Consider the following 19,706-nt stretch of genomic DNA (forward strand, 5'->3'; position numbering starts at 1 on the left):
ATAGACAGTTGAGGGTTACTGGTTTCACAAATAAATTGTGACATAAACCAAATGATCATAGTCATGTTATAAAGATAACCGGTAACCAATTTAAGACTGCAGTCATATTTTAGAGCTCCTAAATTGTAGTACGTATAAAACCATTTTAAAATGTTATGAATGAACACCAATCTGATCAGTCAAGAGCACAGTGGACACAACACAGACACTCACCCGTGTGTCAGATTGGTTTCAAACAGCCTACTCGCACCAGTTTTACATCAAAGAGCAGTCACGCAGTTAGGCGTACTCTGATAAAAGCAGTCTCCACCTCATTACAACCTCTGACACATACGTGTTACATACACTGTACTTCCTTCAGTTTAACTTTTACAATCTCAACAACTTCTATGCAAAAAGTTGAAGCATGTTTGTTCCTCTTTTTACAAAAGGTGAGGTTTCAGACTATAGACCTGCATGCTGTTTGGGGGGAAAAAAAAAACCCCCACCCCTCACAAGTTACTCTAACGATCCCCACATCTAGTCTCTCGAGGTCTTTCGCCCGTCTACGGTTATTGGCACACAATTGTCGGATCCAGACTTGATCATGGAGCCGTTGCCACGCTGAGACGTTCAGACATAAGACTGTCTGCGACCTAAAGACCCTCAGACACACACACACACACACACACACACCCCTTTACGTATGAAAACACAGTCATTAATTTAAAAAAAAGTATACGTGAATGAGGTTTGGAGTCAGCATTAACAAAAGAACATTACGGACTTAAGTATCTACCTTGAAACCAAAGTGCGCACACAATTTATCTTCATCATCTTCTAGAACATGAGATTCCAGAATTGTACACACCATCATACAGTGCCTGCAGTTTGTGTGATGTGCAACTGTAAATTTACACAAAATTATAAAAATAAAAAATAAAAAAAACAAACAAACCAGCAGACACCGAACAATTTATTTATTTTTATTTGAAACAACACTTTACAATATATCCGGTTCAGAATTCTGCTTTCTACCCTTATTCCTTCTCTTTAGAAGCAGCCCTGTGGAGGGGAAAAAAACAATAATGAAAAACAATAAAACTGTAGTCTCCAGCATGTCTACATGCACATCTATAGAAAAATAAATAAATAATGAGACCACTTTTAAATGGTGGTCACTTGTATAAATTAAAAGTGGTTTCTTAATTTCTAATCACAGCTGTACACAGACACAAATTTTACATTTTGCAGAAGTTTTATACAGAGTGGATTCTTTAGAATACAAAAAGAAGTGGAGATGATCAGCACTTACTATACTTTATTCATTTTCTGTAATGCTTGACTCTCTAATAGCAAAGTTGAGGACATAAAAAAAGACTAACCTATCAGTAGCTCGGAGGGAGACAGGAGGGTCACAGCCAAGGAAAGCCCCATTCTCATAGATGTACTGCAGGAGTGCATGGAAACATGGGTCCTGTAACACACTCAGTCAGTCACTATAACTTGTACCAACCTTCACACTGGTGACAAAGACATGGATGGCCTCATGCGCAAAGACATTACAGAACATGTTTATTAGAGTTTTTGATCTGCTTCTTGAGTTCGCTTCTGGGACAGGTGTAAGGCAATACTACCTTGATCAGCACGTGTGGGTTGCCGATAACGATCAGAAGAGCTTTCGGTCGCGTGATGGCCACGTTGAAGCGTTTGGGGTTGGACAGAAAGCCCAGTGCACTCTGCAGATCGTTGCTTGGTAGCACTTCATTGGAGCGTACCTGAGAATTCAGAAATAAGCCGACACCAAAGCATAACTAAATAAAGAAACACAGTCAAGACCACCTAAACCAAGCCATGACCGAGACCAGAGTGCATCGAGTCCAAGACAAAAGCAGGGCAAGACCAAGTCACGACCAGAACCAGACCAGGGCTGTGTGAAAGGGGACGGAGAGGGGGTGACTGCCATTAACAGTAACCAAAATTTAAATTGAGTCATGTTATTGGTTGCATTTGAAGCAGGAAATTTTACATCCCATCACAGTCATGATATTCACAAATAAATTGGACAACACACAGGCAATTTAGTGATATCACTGCAGGTGTGGTCTTAAGTCTTGAAATAAAATGCTCCAAGACAAGATTTTTTTTTTTTGGGGGGGGGGGGGGGGGGGGGGGGGATATCAAGACGAGACCAAGACTAATCTCAAGTACTGCAACACTAGTCAGGGTCTTCTTCAGAAATTTTTTAAAAATTAAAATAAAATAATAATAATAATAATAATAATAATAAACAACTCTTCCACATAATTTTCCATGACTTGTAGTACAAACTAAATAAGTTAAAAAATAAAATAACATAAAAATACCCTCCTGATGACCCCTTACTGACTAAAACACCCTCAAGAAATCATTTGATAACTTGAAAATTATGAAATATTAAAAGTCAAAGATATAGGCAAAGTCACCAGAGATTAGTGGCTGGTTTAGTTCTCATTTAAATTAGATCAAACCCACAACCAGCGAATATACAAAAAGACCAAATAGAATATGACTAAAATTCAGACTTTAAAGATTGCTTGTATACAATTATATTAAAAAAAAATAAATAAATAAATCCCAGAAGCACAGCAAAGTCTCGCCTGCTCAGACGCAAGCAAACAATTTCACATTGCATTAAGACAAAAGATCAAAGTCCACATTTAAAAAAAAAAACCCTGGGGGAGAAGGCCTCTTTAGGGTGGATGTTAAAATGTGGTCTTCATTACATACAGTTCGTCACTTTTGGAGATATTTGAAAATGTCGAAGTTTGTCAAATTTTTCATCATGGGTCAAAATTTAAAAATTGACCACCGGGGTAGAAGCCCTCCTCATGGCAAGTATGCATATGCAGTATGGACATAGGACCACCTTTACTTTTGGAGACATTTGAAAACAAAGTTTTTAGACAGACAGACGGACATCCGGAAAAGTGACCACTATGTCTCACAAAAGTGCTATGTACAGGCATGCAAACTGGTCAGGGGTGAAAAAGGTGAGAAGGATGCACGGGGACACGGCACGCGCGCAAAAGTACATTTCGTAGTCTACGTTACAAAAATACATATTACAGACATGTATATATACTGAATTTAATCACAGTTTGACGACAAATAGTATGTACACACTACAAAAGGGCACAGACTGCCATTTACAAACTCATACAGATAAACTTAATCTCATGCCTTTATTGTTCACGAAGAACACACATTCTCAGATGAGCTCTATACCGTTTCTGGACAGTTTTATACTGTATATGCAAAAGAACAGACTAAAAAACAACAATAACAACACTGCTTCAAGTTCAGCATGATTTAAACCATTTACACCAGTGTCACATTTTATAGTTTTTTTCCTCACGCTTTGTAAAGGCTCACCAGTGAGCATAACATGAACTTGTCATGCCTACAACAGCTGAATGCGGCGATTTCCATGTTGCTCAGCAAAACGCTTCACAAATTTATCAAGATCTAATGCTTTTGTGCGCTTTGATTCAATGCTGAGTACAGCCAAACTTGATAGTCTCTTTTCTGTCATAGTCGACCGCAAATAAGTCTTTATGAGCCTGAGAGATGAAAAACTTCGTTCACAGGATGCACTGCTCACAGGCAAGACAACCGCTATTTTACACAACCTGAACAACTGAAAAAAAACCATCATCATCATCTTGGTATGGGTCCAAGAACAGTGAACTCCATGAGAGTGGTAGGACTCTCCTGTTCCCCCTTTTTTCTGTCTAGTACTCTCCTCGTCTGATGTAACTCATGTTTAAGATCCTCAATATTTGAATCATAAGCTTCAGCCAATAGCAATGTTTTCCTTGACAGACGGTGAATCAATATTAACTTTTGTGGCCGACTTTACACAAAACTAATGTCAGACCTAGCTAACATTAGGCCAAAAAAAAAAAAAAAAAAAAGTGTGTTTCAGGTAACATGAAATACTAAAATAAGGTCGGTAGGTAGGAAATTTTTTTTTTCTTAATTTGTTTTATTTTGTTCGAAAAAATTAACACAAGTAAACATCTTACAAAATAGTATTTTGGCACAGAATCCTTTATACCACACATCATAATAAAATAAGTGTTTTAAATCTTTAAACGAATAAAAAAAATATCGCAAGAGTTCGAGTTATGATCTGCGGAAGCGTATTGCTGCCACACTCAAAAAAAAAAAAATTGGCTTAGACTCAAGTAATTACGTGAAAAGATATTGTTAACAGAGTTATCACGTTTTTACAATATATTTATCATGTAATAACATATCACGTAATTTCATGATATTTTCATGTGATAATGTGAAAACACCTTATCAAGAAATAACGTGAAAATATGGTTTAACGTCCTAGGCTAGGCTACTTCCATTAAAAGCAGACGGCCTCGCCTAGCCTACTGTAGAACTTGGGTCGAGCAAAAACATGGCTGAATCCTGAATGACTCCTATTTGTATAAATAGGGGACTACATAGGCGGCAAAATGTAGTGTTTTTCCCTGCCATGGAAGTGCACTTGTATACTGAAGAGGAAGCAATTTGCATTACAGCCAGGAGGGCTGATAGAAGTGGCAAAACATTTTACTTTTTATCGTTTCTTTCACAACTTGAATGCGTTGAAACAAAAAATTATGACAAACTAACGCTGCTTACACTAAAATATCGAGGGAAATTTGTAATAAAAACTTTACGGTCGGCAATTTCGACGCGGAAATTCTCGATCGGTCGGGTTACCGGAAACACACTTTTTTTTTTGCCTTACATGTATAGTTAGCTAAATAACCTTCTCCAACCTGATTTTTATCCTCTCAAAATCAGCATCGCAACTATACTAGCACTGTTCATTCATTATAATTTCATTTTTTGATAGATAGTTAATCAGCTTTTACCCCTTTCCTCCCGTGTCTCCTTTCCTCGCGACTCCTGGCTCCCTCGCTTCGCGCCTCTCAATTTTCCAAAACAACCAATCTCTGGCGTTATCTCGTGCTGCATTCGCCGCAGTCGGACATTGGAAATTCGCGCACGTAAATGTCAAATTGGCCGTAATTTTTCTTTGAATTCGTTGCTGCCAACTGGGGTAGCAGCAGGGGTGGCAAGGCTTTCTTTTAGAGTGGCATATGCCACCCCGGTAGATCCGCCCATGGTTATTCACCCCCGAGCGCGCTGGAAACTGTTCCATTGGTATTCAGATTCAGTCGCGAGATGAGGTTGCCAGATCTCTCTATAAAAAGGTGACTTTGCGGTCTGAAACTGTGGAATATTCGTAAGCGAGGACTGGCAACCAGCAGTGGGTTGTGCACCAGCTGATCAGAACTCCAATGGAAAAGAAGCGTGTTAGTAACTGTTTATCTTGATTGGCTGTAACCTTGTAAGTGAAATGTTTGGCAACAATAGCGTTGTAGCCTGCCTACCCCCCCCAAAAAAAACTCTTCGGATCTACACGATTCACACAAGTGACCTATTTTGGGACCAAAACGGCGAATTTCGCCGAAAGGTGAGGAGTTTGCATGTGTGTATGTAGGCGAGAGACAGACACAAAAAAAAAAAAAAACCTAGACACTTGAGCCCATTTAAAATCCCCAATTTGGTCAAAATTTATGGTAGTCATTTTCCAGGTCTCCTCCGCAAAACAGATTTCCATCTTGGTGAAATTCGCATGGTAAAACAAAGGCAAATGTATGCGCGACTGCTAGGTGACCAGCTCTAGTGTGTTTAAGGTGTGGAAGCAATGTCAGCAAAGAAAATATACTTAAACATGCTCTCAATGATTTTACTAGTATTTCCCAGACAGTTCATCTGCCATCTTCCAGGTAATTCAAGACTTGAAAAGAAGTGCATAAAAGTGTCCAAGAAACGTGCAAACTTTTATCCTAAACTACAAGTCTGAGTCAGAAAATCTCTTTCCTGAGTCTATATCAGTCTAGAGTAGGTTTAAAGTCTAATGGCCCTTTTCCACTACCCTTTTTCAACTCACTTCAGCCCGACACGGCTCGCGTTTCGACTACCTCAGAGCAGCACGACTCAGCTCGCTTCAGCCTTACTCAGCACCCAAAACTCGCACGGTTTTGGAGTGGGGCTGAAGCGAGCCAAACCGAGCCGAGTGAGGTTGGGGGCGTGAGCAGACACTCCCCTGTGTACTGATTGGTGAGGAGGAGTGTCCTCACACACCCACACACGCCCCGCGAGCACGCTGGGATCTGTAAACACCGTAAACCCGGAAGGAGAAGAATTACGAATTACGAGAATTTCTGAAGCCTTATGCGCCTCGCCTCATCTATACGCTCTTGCCAGTATCTGTTGGCGTTGTCGGTGACAACAAGCCACAGCACCAAGACCAGCAACACTAACGACTCCATTCCATGTCCTCCATGTTTATTGTTTACTATCCGGGTCGTGAGACTACCGCTTAAAAGGTCACTGATGTCACCGTTTGCGCCGCCTAACGACATCACGTGACATCCACCCACTTTCGCTAACTCCACCCAATGTGTCCACCCACTTCCAGCCAGCACGGTTCAGCGCGGTTGTAGTCGAAATGCAACTCCAACAGCCCCGCTCAGCTCGACTCAGCCCAACTCAGCCGCGTTGGTAGTGGAAAAGCGGCATAAGGGAGTGAAACAGAATGTTACCGTTGAGAGGATGATGATCAAGAACTCCTGTCCCTGAAATTCCTCAACTGAGCCAACCTTGACGTCAGAAAGCCCAGCCCTGTGCAACAGCACTCGAATCTTTTCCACCTGATGACAGGAAATACAGGGGAGGGGAGGGGTGGGAGGACACACCGTTTTTTTTAAGCAGACTGCAAAACTTCATGCACACATATGTAGACAGCAAAAGAGACCTGTTTTTTGTAAGGAGTGATGATGCCAATGTCAGTAGCTGGTATGGGGTTGTAGAGTCTTTTCGCCAGCTGGCAACAGTAAAGCATGGCCTGCACTGCTTCTCCAGGATTAAACCAGGATGGATTAGTGCCTTCCCTCATCTCTGTGCCCTGTAGAGGGATACAGAGCAACAAATGGAAGAGTTTTCTTTAAAATTCACTATTGCTTACTAATTAATGTCCTAAACATGCTTAATGAGAAAAAGATATAGAATTACGAGGTTAAACCACATCATGCCAGTCAACATAATTTGAGCTCCATATTGGCAGGAAAGAAAGGTGCACCCTGATTCCATGGAAGATGAGAGGAAAACCCTTGGTAGGAAGGTGGCTCCAGTGACACAGGGAGTCCACGACAGCTCTCTGCGAGCGTACACACAGCTCGCCACCATAAAACAGCCGAGATGGTAGCTCCAGCAATGCCTCATGGGAGCGGTAGTTATACACCAGCTTAGTCACCTTAAAATAGATTACAAAACTGCAATTGTCCAAGGGGAAAGAAAATCGCTCAACAGTATGTACAAACAACGCGCACCCCCCCACCCCCACAAAAAATCTGTGCTACAAAACAGATAGTGTAGGTATCTAATGAGGCTGTTCAATTTACCCAGATTGAACATTTAACAGCTGTGCCCACTTCATTTACATGAAATAAACTTAAACATTAGCAACATGTGAATTTAGTTCCACAGTTTCTTCTCTAAACTTGCAGCAATGGAAGAAAGTGAGGCTATAAGCTGAGTTTTGATCATTTAAAAAAAAAAAAAAAAATCACCAGTAATGGGTTGTAGCCCTTCTCAGTGCAGGAATACAGAGGGGTGGCCATCAGTCTCTCGAGCAAAGACACTCCCAGTCCAAAAGTTTCAGCTAGTTTCGACTTCACTACTGGACCCAGCTGCTTTGGATCTCCAGCCAGGACTATCTGTGACACAAAAACAAAAAGCAGACAAAAAAAAAGTATGTTAAATATTGTATTGCTCCTACATCTATCTGCTAGTTGAGATACAGTTATTCATACCAATTTAAGTTACTTTTAAACTTTTTTTTTTTTCTGGTTATTTTTGTTCAGAATACAGAATTCATGTCCAACCTGACCCGTCTTCTCAAACACCAGGCCAAGAGGAATCAGAGATTCAGGCTCAGTAGCTTGACCAGCCTCATCCAGAAACACATGAGTAAAATGGCCAACACTAAAGAGCCAAACACATACAGTATTGCTGTAGTTTTACACATCAGTAAAAATTTGATTAGATTACATTTTCATAATTCACGGGATGCCTAGGAAATGTTTCAGGAAAAAATAAAAATAAATAATACTTTCAAAACCATATAAAATGTTCACTTATGTGCTCCACTCTTGGTAAACAATTTACAAGCATATCCATAGGTCCGAGTCTCACCGTAAACCAATCTGGTAAAACATGCCAGCGCTGGAGCAGGTACTGACGACAATACGGTGGAAAGCAGCATGGCGTACATCCTCTCCAGCATGACAGTACTGTCGCAACACTTCAGGTACACACTGTACACAAACAGAGCACCAAAGCATTTCCAAACAAAATGACAAGTTTAACAAAGCACATAAAATGTGTATTAGTAATTACCGCAGTTAATTCGTATTTTTTAAATTTTACTTGTATTTCAATAAGGACCTCTTAGGAGATTATGTCCAAAAAACTGAACTAAAACCTACACTAAACATTCATCAAAAAAATACACTCATTAAATCTCGAATAAAGAAACCGGGGGGGGGGGGGGGGGGGGGGGGGGGGGGACGACAAAAACCACCCAATAAATAAATATTTTTTCGCGGCCCAAATCCTGTGCTCTGATTGGCTGGCGAGCAGGTCCGTATCCTACGGTACGGACCCCAGTTACGGCCCTTTGGCGACTCGCTTGTTCACAACAACAAACATGGTAGCATTTGTCAACATATATCTTTTTTTTTTAATAAGAGTTATTTATAAGATTATCAAAAATCTTATATTTTTGCCAGCATTTCTCAGGAAAATAGCATTATTTTACAGCATGGAAAACGATAACGACTGTTCACAGCGAAAGCGAGTTTTATTACCCTGAGGAAGAAGAAATAAAAGAAAACATTTCAGGAGAAAGCTTAAAAACCTGTAACTTGCTAACGCCGAGCAAAAACATGGCTGAATCCTGAATGACTCAATTTTGTATAAATAGGGGACTACATAAGCGGCAAAAAGTAGTTTTTTTTTCCTGCCATGGAAGTGCACTTGTATACCGAGGAGGAAGCCATTTGCATTACAGCCGTGAATGAGGATTCAAAATGGCGGCTCGGCTCGGTTTTCCCTTTCGGGCACTCTCGTTTTCTGTTAGAATTTGGTAAAGAAAAAAATAAATATATTATTTACCAGCTTAAGGTCGGTCCGTATGGTGAAATACTGTGACCTCGGCCTTGAATACTGACCTCGGCCCAGAACTTTCAAGACCTCGGTCACAGTATTTCACAATACAGACCTCCTCCCAGCTGGTGGGTGGGTGGGTGTATGTATGTATATATAGAAACAGCTCAAAATTAGCTGCTCTCATCAGTGCGCTTGTGGAGCTTGCAGTACCTCCTCAATCCTGCCAGTGGCGTTGACTCGTGCCAGGCTGGCAGCTTGCAGATAGCCGCTGTCATGCAGACGGACACAGACGAGATCTGCAGCACTGTTAGAAGGAGTGCAGACCAAAATACGACTATCCGGGACACGGTAATACACCTGCACATACATGCGCACTCAGTTATTGTTTTGGATTAAATGAACAAATGAATGAATAAATAATACAAGCTAGAATCAGGGATGTGATTTGGGGCTGGTGAAATTATCTGAAAATTTTAGCGGGGGGTCTGGGGGCTGTAGGCCCCCAGCTGGTCCAGGGCAGCGCCCTGGTGGGGGGACAAGGGGGGGCGAAGCCCCCCGAAGATCCTGGGTTCTGGGGTTTTCTGACTTAAATTGTACTAAAATGGCAAGCAAACACACAAGAAAAAACTTGTCATGATTAACAAATTCAAGCCAATTTAATGGTCAACATGCAACTCTGAGCCCCTATAGTAAATTCAATGATTCTTAACTGACAAAAAGCCAAAACATGAAACCTAAAAATGTCATTCTAAATTAAATCATCTGCATTAGAATAAATAGAAAATTGTATAAGGAAAAACAAAAGTTATACTTTCAATTACTGTCGAAGTTGAACATACCTAAATGTGCCTTTTCAAACAAACATGATGCAACATAAGAATACATCCACCATTATTTATTAAACTCTATTGCTCCTGGTAGTCTCCCGGTTTGCTTCTTATGTATGGCAACTTCTAATATTTGATTAAGTTACTGCACACCCCGTTTAGACAGGGTAACAGGATTGACACAAAAAAATTAGTCATGCATAGACTACTTACCAAAACTGAAATTTTTAAGTAAATATTCTCAGATTCAGTTCATTCTGCCATCCATAGAAAAGGTGAGAATATGTAGATCCTTGGCAACAAATAATTTCAATAATAGCTTTTGGGAGCATTTATTTTTATGTGGTTAATCACAGTAACAGAACTGACACAAACCTCTGGGACAGGTACAAAAATTAACAAAACATCGAAAAAATCTGTTTTCTTAATGGCATTTTCAATTTGTGACATCATATGTCCATTGTGGTTTCCACAGTCTTGTCGCTGAACATGAAAGTTTCAACATTAAGAATCATGTCTGAAAAAAAGTCTCTTTTCAGTGGGACAGTCATTTTTGCTCATTTTCGACCCTAAAATTTGCTACAAAATACACATTTATGAACCAAAGTAGTCAAATTTTGAAATGCAAGGTAGAACTGATAATGTTTTATCATATGAGACCATAAAAAGGTTTTAGAAATCTCAAAATGTAAACAAAACACGTCCGGACAAAAAAAAAAAATACGTTTTCTGTGAAATTGACTCATATACAGAACTGTACAGTGTTCACTCACTTGAGGATTTTCATATGCAAGAATAAAAATCAGACCCTCGGCCAATTGAAAATGTCTTTCATGCACTTTTCTCCCTCATGAGAATTTTGAAAAGTTGGCAAGTATGTATTATTTGCACTAACATTTTAATATTGACTAAACAAATCAAAATTGTGTATAATTACCTTACATCCACGCTGTGGGAAAAGTTTTGAGCGAAAATTAAAACTAACTTGGAGTGAAAAAGGTGAAATAATCTGTGATGAAGTTGGCAGAGACTGAGGTAAAGTGAGAGGAGGCGGGAGGGGGGAGGGGTCAAGCATCACTGCCGCCTCACAGACTCACTTTCCCGGGTTAAACTCCCACCGCTCCCCCTCTCTCTACACCACTCCCCCTCTCTCTACACCACTCCCCCTCTCTCGAGCTTTTGTTTTGTTTTCACTGAGTAACCATTTTGATTTGTAAACTAGAGCCGTGATTTAAACTGCTGTTTCTTCAGACGTAACTAAAACAAACTGAAATAAAAACCGCCCCTTCTTTTCTCCTCAGAAGGTTTAGCCTCCGATGCTAACCTTTTCGCCACAGCTTTCAGAGCGTGCACATGCACATCCAGGAAGCAACAGATGAAGCGAGGCCCCGTTGCCACGGCAACCTTCGTCACCCCGCGAAAACATACCCAACTGTCGCACGTGCAGTGACACCATCACCACTCGCAGGTTTATTATGGGGAAAGAAATGAGCTGGGTTTTTTTTTTTCTTCTTTCCCATGTTTATTTACTTTTTACAAAAAAAAAAAAAAAAAAAAAAAACACCCCAAACTGATGATCAGATGCATCTTTACGCTCGATCACGGAGGCTGCCATCTTTCAACTCTTTGTTTGAAGCAAGCTTACGTACAGCTATCTAACAAGCGCGTTCATTGGTTGTTACAGAGCGATGGGCCAATCACGTACCTCGTTTCATCTCAATGACGGAATTACTGAAAGTCGAAACGAATAGGATATGAATGCGGATTTTTGAGCGAAAAATCGGAAAAAAAAATTTCTTCAAATTTTGAGGTGAAAAAAGCGGAATTCCGCGAATTCGCGGAAAAATCACATCCCTGTAGAATAAATTTACAAAAATATGAATAAAATAAGTGAATTAATAATAACACATGCAATCTGAACTACATACTGAAAAAAAATCTCACATTTACCCATCAAACACACAGGGTTTAGTATTTATGGCACTCCCAATTCTTGTTCAGTTGTCAAGTCAACTTTGTCAAATATGCTATACAAGCTCGACATACAGCGCAGATGAAATTTCAGTCCTCTTTGACCCACGCTGCAAACAGGCAATGCAATAAATAAAAATAGAATAATTGAAATAAACAATATAAACACACTAGATAAGAAATAGACATAGACTAAACACTCATATATATCACACACACAAACTGGAGCAAAAGGACATAAAATAAACAGTCAAGGGCACTTGAGGTATAGCAGGTAAACATGAAATAAGCAGTATAAACAATAAACTAATAGCTGTTAAGGTGAGGTAGTGCAGAATAGTGCAAATGAGCGAGGTAAAGTGAAATGTGCGGTCCCTGAGTTCAGTGTGCGAATGAATGTTGAGTGTGAGAGTGTGTGTGTGTGTGTGTGTGTGTGTGTGGGGGGGGGGGGGGGGGGGGGGGGGGGACTGTAAGGGTGGCATGTCAGATGCTGAAGGGGGGGCAGGGGGGTGTGCAGGCAGAATCTGTGGCAGGGGGCAGAACAGGTAGGGAGTTGAGCCTCCTGACCGCCTGGTGAAAGAAACTGTCCTTGAGCCTGCTGGTTTTGGCCCGGAGACTCCGCAGTCTCCTCCCCGACGGCAGCAGGCTGAAGAGGCTGTGAGATGGGTGGGTGGGGTCACCTGCAATCCTGATGGCTTTGCGGGTGAGGCGGGAGTTATAAATATCCGTTAGAGAAGGGAGAGAGACACCAATGATCCTCTCAGCTGCTCTCACGATGCGCTGCAGAGACTTGCAGCAGGACACGGTGCAGGCGCCGTACCACACGGTGATGCAGCTGGTCAGGATATTCTCGATGGTGCCTCTGTAGAATGTGTGCATGATGGGGGTCGGGGCTCTTGCTCTCCTCAGTTTGCGGAGGAAGTACAGACGCTGTTGGGCTTTTTTGGCCAGTGATGCAGTGTTGTTGCTCCAGGACAGGTCTTCAGAGATGTGCACACCCAGAAACTTGGTGCTGCTCACCCTCTCCACTGCAACGCCGTTGATAGTTAGTGGAGCATGCTGGGTGTGCGCTCTCCTGAAGTCCATAACAATCTCCTTCGTCTTCTCCACGTTCAGGCGGAGATCGTTGTCCTTGCACCACATGGCCAAGCGGCTCACCTCACTCCTGTAGATTGTCTCATCACCATTGCTGAGGAGACCCACCACAGTCGTGTCGTCCACAAACTTACTGAAGAGGTTGGAGCTGGATGTTGGTGTGCAGTTGTGGGTTAGCAGAGTGAAGAGGAGGGGGCTCAGCACACATCCTTGGGGGGCCCCCATGTTCAATGTGATGGTGCTGGAGGAGTTGCTGCCGACCCGTACAGACTGTGGTCTCCCCGTCAGGAAGTCCAGCAGCCAGTAGCACAGGGAGGTGTTGAGTCCCAGCTGGTCCAGTTTATGAATGAGCTGCTGAGGAATGACTGTGTTGAATGCTGAGCTAAAGTCTATGAACAGCATTCTGACGTACGAGTCTTTTGTCTCCAGGTGGGTGAGGGCTGAGTGGAGGGCAGGGAGTCATTTGATTGAGCAGGTACGTCAGTCATCTTCCATGGACAACAGATGCAAAATAGCCATTTTGGCTAATTCTGGCACATTTACATTTTATGTTTAACCAAACTAAACGGCCTTTCGATTTCATAAAATCGGTGAAATTGAGTTCCCTCTGAAATTTGGTCATTGTGATGTTTATTTCTGTAATATCTCACAAAATATCAGGCCATTCTGTGGCTGGGAAGTTATTTAATTTGAGGGGATTCCCAAGCAAATGTGCATGAAATCACTTGCTTTGCGCAGTCAAGCAGACAGAGGAAGTCCATATGCGCAGGTTTACATTTAACCGTGCACTGACCGTTTCATCATTTTGTCACTAAACGAACAGCTGATCACACCGAGGCACTCACTGACCGCCGATATTTATTAGTTTGGTCCTGTGCTTCTTTTCCTTCGCAACATAACATTTTATTTTTTTCGCGGTCCGGTTTCCATTAAATCCTGCACTCCGATTGGCTGGCGAGCGGGTTCGTATCCTACAATACGGACCCCAGTTATGGACCTCTGGCAACTCGCTCGTTCACAACAACAAACATAGTAGCATTTTTTTAAATCAACATTTATTAGATTTATTTATAAGATTATCAAAAATCTTATAAAATGCTGGCAAAAAGTCTCAGGAGAATAGCATTAATTTTACAGCATGGATAGCGATAACGACAGTGTTCACAGCGAAAGCGAGTTTTACTACCCTGAGGAACAAGAAACAAAACATTTCAGGAGAAAGCTAAAAACCTCTAACTTGCTAACGCCGAGCAAAAACAGGGCTGAATCCTGAATGACTCAATTTTGTATAAATAGGGGACTACATAGGTGGCAAAATGTAGTTTTTTTTTTCCTGCCATGGAAGCGCACTTGTATACCGAGGAGGAAGCCATTTGCATTACAGCCGTGAATGAGGATTCAAAATGGCGGCTCGGCTCAGCTCTCCCTTTCGGGCGCTCTCATTTTCTGTTAGAATTTGGTAAAGAAAAAAATAAATCTATTATTTTCCAGCTTAAGGTCGGTCCGTATGGTGAAATACCGTGACCTCGGCCTTGAATACTGACCTCGGCCTCTCAAGACCTCCGTCACGGTATTTCACGATACAGACCTCCCAGCTGGTAAATAACATTCTCACTTTCCGTTACTGTAGTCGGTCTTTCACGTTTCATTCGCACACTCATACCCTCCATTTTTCTTTCCTGTTTCAAATTTGTATCCTGCAATGCCTCATGCGAAGGGGGAAAGCCCACCACGTGATGCATGACATAGTATCTTGAATTGGGTCATGGTGAAGCAGGATAAAATAGCAGAGAATTTAGGGCCATGTGGCCCTAAATTCATTAATTGCTCCATGGGGGGGGGGGGGGGGGGGGGGGGGGGGGAATAATAAAATTGCAAGTCTGTGATTTGAATTCAGTAGCTTTCGGTCCACTAAACGGAAATAACTGGGTGTTGGGGAAAATTCTTTTTATGACCTACACACAAAATCTGAAAGGCAGTCTACCTTTAATGTGCATTGTCCATGTCAAATAAACCTTAAATTGGCGGGGGGGGGGGGGGGGGGGGGGAATCACCATGGCAACACTTAGAGGGTCTGGTCAGACAGACGGTCATTCAGAGGATGTGTAGGAAACCTTTTCATTAATTCATCTTCAGTAACTGCTTTATCCTCGTCAGGATCACAGAGGATCTGGAACCTACCCAGGGAACACTAGGCACAAGACGGAGATGCATCCTGGATGGGACGCCAGTCCATCTTGCACACACATTAATGGCAATCTAACATACACACACTTTGGCATAACCAATTTTAATGTTTTGGGGAGGTGGAAGAAAAAAAAAACCCCACCATTAAGTTTCTGTGATAGCTTCAGGAATATTCCTTTCTTCACAATATTAACCATCATTTAAACATCTAAGTAGTAATTCTTGCATGATTTTGTGATGTAATCATCTCAACATGGACCAGAATATGAAAGGAATGTTTAACATCTTGTGGGATCCATGCCATGAAGAATTGAGGCTGTATTGAGAGTAAAGGTAAGCACTATCCAGTATTATAATATGGTGTTCCTCAAAGTCATCAAGAGTCATTTATTTCATATTGTGTGAAATATTCCTCCATGACGACAGACAAGGAAAAACGTGTCATTCGGATGGATAAGTACCTGCAGTATGACTTCTACGAGTGTGATGGTTTTGCCTGTGCCTGGGGGGCCGAAGAGCACATAAGGAGTGGGCCGACACACTCCACTGAGAATGTGTTTGACTGCCTCCTTCTGAGCAGGGTTGAGGCTGCAGTTAAAGAACTTGCCTGGGTCTGGGATGGACTTAGCCACCGTACACAAATCTGACAAAAAAAAAAAAAAAAAAAAGACAGACAGACAAGACAATCATGCTCATACGTCTTTAACAGTAACAAATAGTGATGAGCACAATGATTAGTCAGCAATCCTATGGGGTGCAGAGTTTCATGTACAATTTTTTTTTTTTTTTTTGCTCATTATGGTCTACCTGTTTTTGTCTGTGTTCCCACAGAGACCACATCCATAGTCAGGGAAGAGGACTTCCCTCTGTTCTCACAAGGTTTTTCTTTACCCTAAGAACAACATTTCACCATTAGCATTGTCAGAACATGCGTGTGTGCTCTGATAATATTCACTACAGTACAACAAAAATTGACGCAGGCTTGCTAACAGTCCTCAATCCAATACAGGTAGTCGTCAACTTACGACCTATGCGATTTACGACCGATCGACTTTACGACCGTCTGGTTATGACTGGCAAATGTTTCCCAGATGAGCTAGCTGAGCGTACGACAGTTTCCGCCCCAGCTCCCGGCAGCGCCCAGCATCCAGCCAGTGTTGCCAGATACTGCTGACGGTTTCCAGCCCAAAATATGTTCAAAACCCGCCAAAATGCACTTAAAACCGCCCAATCTGGCAACACTGCATCCAGCCTCTTCTATTATGTGTGCAGTGTTTCGCTGGACAAACAACGAGCGAGCTACAGCGCACGTACGGCATAACTAGGGCTTGTGCTATAACGTGCGCAGCTGGTAATCAAAGTAACTTTCACTTTTCTGTTCTGTTACACTGTTCTGTGTCCAATGTCCAAAATGAAAAGTTAGTTTTCAACTGTTCAGCTAAAAAAAAATTTTATTAAAACGATTGTGTTGTTGAAATGGTGTTTGCAACTTATTTATAATCAAAAACTGATACAGGTGGATGAAAGAGTGATAGTGTGATAAAGTACTATACTAGTACTACTGAGTGATAAGTCCTAGTGAATGCTTGATAAGTAGACAATAATAAATAAATTAGGTGTATTTTTCGGCGCGTGCTGTGCGCGCGCACTGTAACTCAAAATAATATACCAGCAAGAAATAAAAGTTACTTTCACCCGAGTATGCAGTGTTTGACTTAAAACAAATAATGAGCCATGGTAACGAAATAAGAAAACGCTGATAAGACTTTAAGACGATTACAATATCATTACACATCACAATATACTTACGTTCATTTAACATAGGCACGACCAGATCGGTTTACGACCGGTCAGTCGTAACCAAACGCAGTCTAAGTCGACGACTACCTGTACTTGTTCGATTTCTTTAGAAAATATATTTCCACACACCTCCTCATTTTGGGTTGTTTTGTTTTCGTCCTGTTTGGATGGCAATTCAGGCTCCCAATCACCTGTCCACAAGGGGCTCTGCAGCTGCAGATATCTGGGGAAGAACACTAAACCACCAACAAGACATGAGAAACACTTCATCAGGAGCCTCCTTTCAGAAACAGCTGCATAAATGATACATGCAAGAAAGGACATAATGGGGAAGGGGGAACTGCTTTCCAGCCTTTGCTCACCGTTATCTTCAAAGTGCTTGGCCTGTTCCAGAGCACAGTGGCATCTTTTCATAGTCAGCCTGCGTTTGAGGGCAAAAACATTCTGATACTCACTCTTATGGATTAACATGAGGGATAGTTCTGAGTTTCGAGGTAATTTAAAATTCCATGCCTGGATTATTTTTAATCAGCATATAATATTCATGGTACCTCATTTATTGATTCAGGTTTGGTGCATGTTTTTCTTCATCAGTACATAAACCCTTAAACTAGTCTACAGTCAGCACCAAATCAAGTCATGACTCATACTAGCTCCACTGCTGTTTAACAAGTGAGGCAGGATAGTCACCTGTTGTATGTAAACTCCACGTCCAGAGGCTCCCCCAAGTAGCTATTCAGCAATTCTGTGTTTACCCGCAAACTCACATCCTCCTCACTGATCTGCAGGTGTCAAGCAGCAGTAAACAATACTACTACAAAACGTCAAGATAAGCTTTGCATAGGCTCACTTAAGTACAGACCAAATCATTATTTTTTTCAGAATACATATTGAAGCTAAAACATGAAGTAGAGCACCTCAGTAACATAGCTGATATACTCCACAGCAAACCCTCCACTGCATGGCTTCTTCAGAAGAACTTTGTCTCCTGTTAGGGACACACACACACACACACACACACACACACACACACACACACCTTTCACTCTTTACCCCTTAAAGCAGTTGCTAAAGCCACCCCTGTATATGTATCTACTCTTCACCCTGAGAACATATTTACAAGAAAAAAAGTCAAAAGACAAGGTTTTGTTCATATCAGTTTTCTCCTTCATTATGTTGAAACAATCATGACATCATACATTTTTGAAAAGGGGGCATGACAATACAAAAACCACTCAAAGTTATGTTTCAACATTCACCAACTCACAGGTAGTGTCTGAAAGGTGAGTAATACCTGTGTGAAAACCAATCTTCACATTTTACATGAAGAATTCATGTCAAACGGTGTCCAATAAATGATTACTGCAACTTTACAAAGATGCTTGATATAACGTTCAATTATCTTTTCAAAATTCATACATTTTATCATAAATATTCAACTGGGATACCTGTAAAGGGTAAAATACGTATGTAGAGGCAAATTCAGAGTCATCAAACGTCGTCATTATGGTGCATACATGCTGGCGTCATGTGTCGTCATTAAGGGGTAAAGAGTTAAAACCAAATCCTTAAAAGGACATTACACTCAAAGGAACATGACCGTGTATGTTCAAGTGATACAAACATATCACCTGACCGAGCTCTTCCTCACCTATGAAAAGATTGGGCCTTCCTTCACTCAGTCCAGGCACCTCCAGGTACAGGTACCCTGCTCCCTTTCTTAGGAAGGCACCAGTAATACTGAACTCCCTGAGCTCTTTTTCAGCCTGCAGCTCCTCCAGCCAAAGCAGGGCAGAGAAACGAGGCAACAAGGAGGATGGACACAATGGCTACAGAGGAAAAGAGGCCATGAGAGATTTAAGTTTTTCTATGGCGCCTGGAAGCTGATAAAAGTATTTGAATATGAATTTCCCCCACTGTAGTGCATTACTTGTAGTTTCAATGTTATGGCTCCCCCCCACTTTGTTTTGACAGTGCTATGGGTACAATTTCAAATGTTAAAAATTACAACTCCAAGAAGTCAGATTTTTTTAAAAAATTCAGAACCAAAAAAACAGATTCTTCTCTTCAACGTCATGGTGTGAGCATGGCAGAAGGCTACGACTGGCTAAATGCAGAGTTTAACCACTGTGAAAGTGCCCTTTTCCCCCTGAGAATCCTGGTTCATTCATCTTTGACCTAAATTACATGAAATCTGTATTTTTGAGATTTGTATTTACAGTTCTACATTTTTTTAAACCCTGAAATCAAAGTCTTTTTTTTTTTAATCTGGTATCTTACTCCTAGCAACTTGTATTCATTTCAAATAATTAAAGGCAATGTACATCTTTGAAACCAAAGACTTTATTCTGAGCATCCACATTCTAAATTATCCTTTACCTCCCCAAGAACAGGTTGAACTACCAGTACGTCAGCTTTGGCCTCCACGCAGTTTCTCAGGGCCTGTGGCACTGGGTAGTTCCCCAGGAAATTAGGTAGATGCCGTCTCACCAATCTGAACAAGAAAACACACGAGAAAAGTCACGCTCAAATACACACCACAGAAAAAGCCTGGTAACTTAACTT

The 19,706-nt window shown here is 41.4% G+C and overlaps 1 protein-coding gene across 2 annotated transcripts in view; it reads right to left on the reverse strand.

Moving 5' to 3' along the window:
* Positions 1-979: 979 nt before the first annotated feature.
* Positions 980-19,706, reverse strand: part of mov10l1 (Mov10 like RNA helicase 1) — a 67,419-nt gene continuing 48,692 nt past the window's right edge. For both annotated transcript variants that reach the window (XM_060908818.1, XM_060908810.1), the window contains exons 10-27: positions 19,521-19,635; positions 18,793-18,970; positions 18,059-18,129; positions 17,832-17,923; positions 17,504-17,562; positions 17,271-17,377; positions 16,149-16,233; positions 15,803-15,984; positions 9,472-9,618; positions 8,287-8,408; positions 7,977-8,076; positions 7,662-7,808; positions 7,172-7,345; positions 6,848-6,997; positions 6,636-6,743; positions 1,617-1,757; positions 1,365-1,456; positions 980-1,044 (exon numbers count right to left, since the gene is read on the reverse strand). In XM_060908818.1, coding sequence (XP_060764801.1) covers positions 1,020-1,044; positions 1,365-1,456; positions 1,617-1,757; positions 6,636-6,743; positions 6,848-6,997; positions 7,172-7,345; positions 7,662-7,808; positions 7,977-8,076; positions 8,287-8,408; positions 9,472-9,618; positions 15,803-15,984; positions 16,149-16,233; positions 17,271-17,377; positions 17,504-17,562; positions 17,832-17,923; positions 18,059-18,129; positions 18,793-18,970; positions 19,521-19,635 — 2,095 coding nt within the window. In that variant the 3' untranslated portion in view covers positions 980-1,019. The remainder of the gene's footprint in view (positions 1,045-1,364; positions 1,457-1,616; positions 1,758-6,635; positions 6,744-6,847; positions 6,998-7,171; positions 7,346-7,661; positions 7,809-7,976; positions 8,077-8,286; positions 8,409-9,471; positions 9,619-15,802; positions 15,985-16,148; positions 16,234-17,270; positions 17,378-17,503; positions 17,563-17,831; positions 17,924-18,058; positions 18,130-18,792; positions 18,971-19,520; positions 19,636-19,706) is intronic.

This window comes from Neoarius graeffei, chromosome 2, assembly GCF_027579695.1.
Source record: "Neoarius graeffei isolate fNeoGra1 chromosome 2, fNeoGra1.pri, whole genome shotgun sequence".
Lineage (NCBI taxonomy): Eukaryota > Metazoa > Chordata > Actinopteri > Siluriformes > Ariidae > Neoarius > Neoarius graeffei.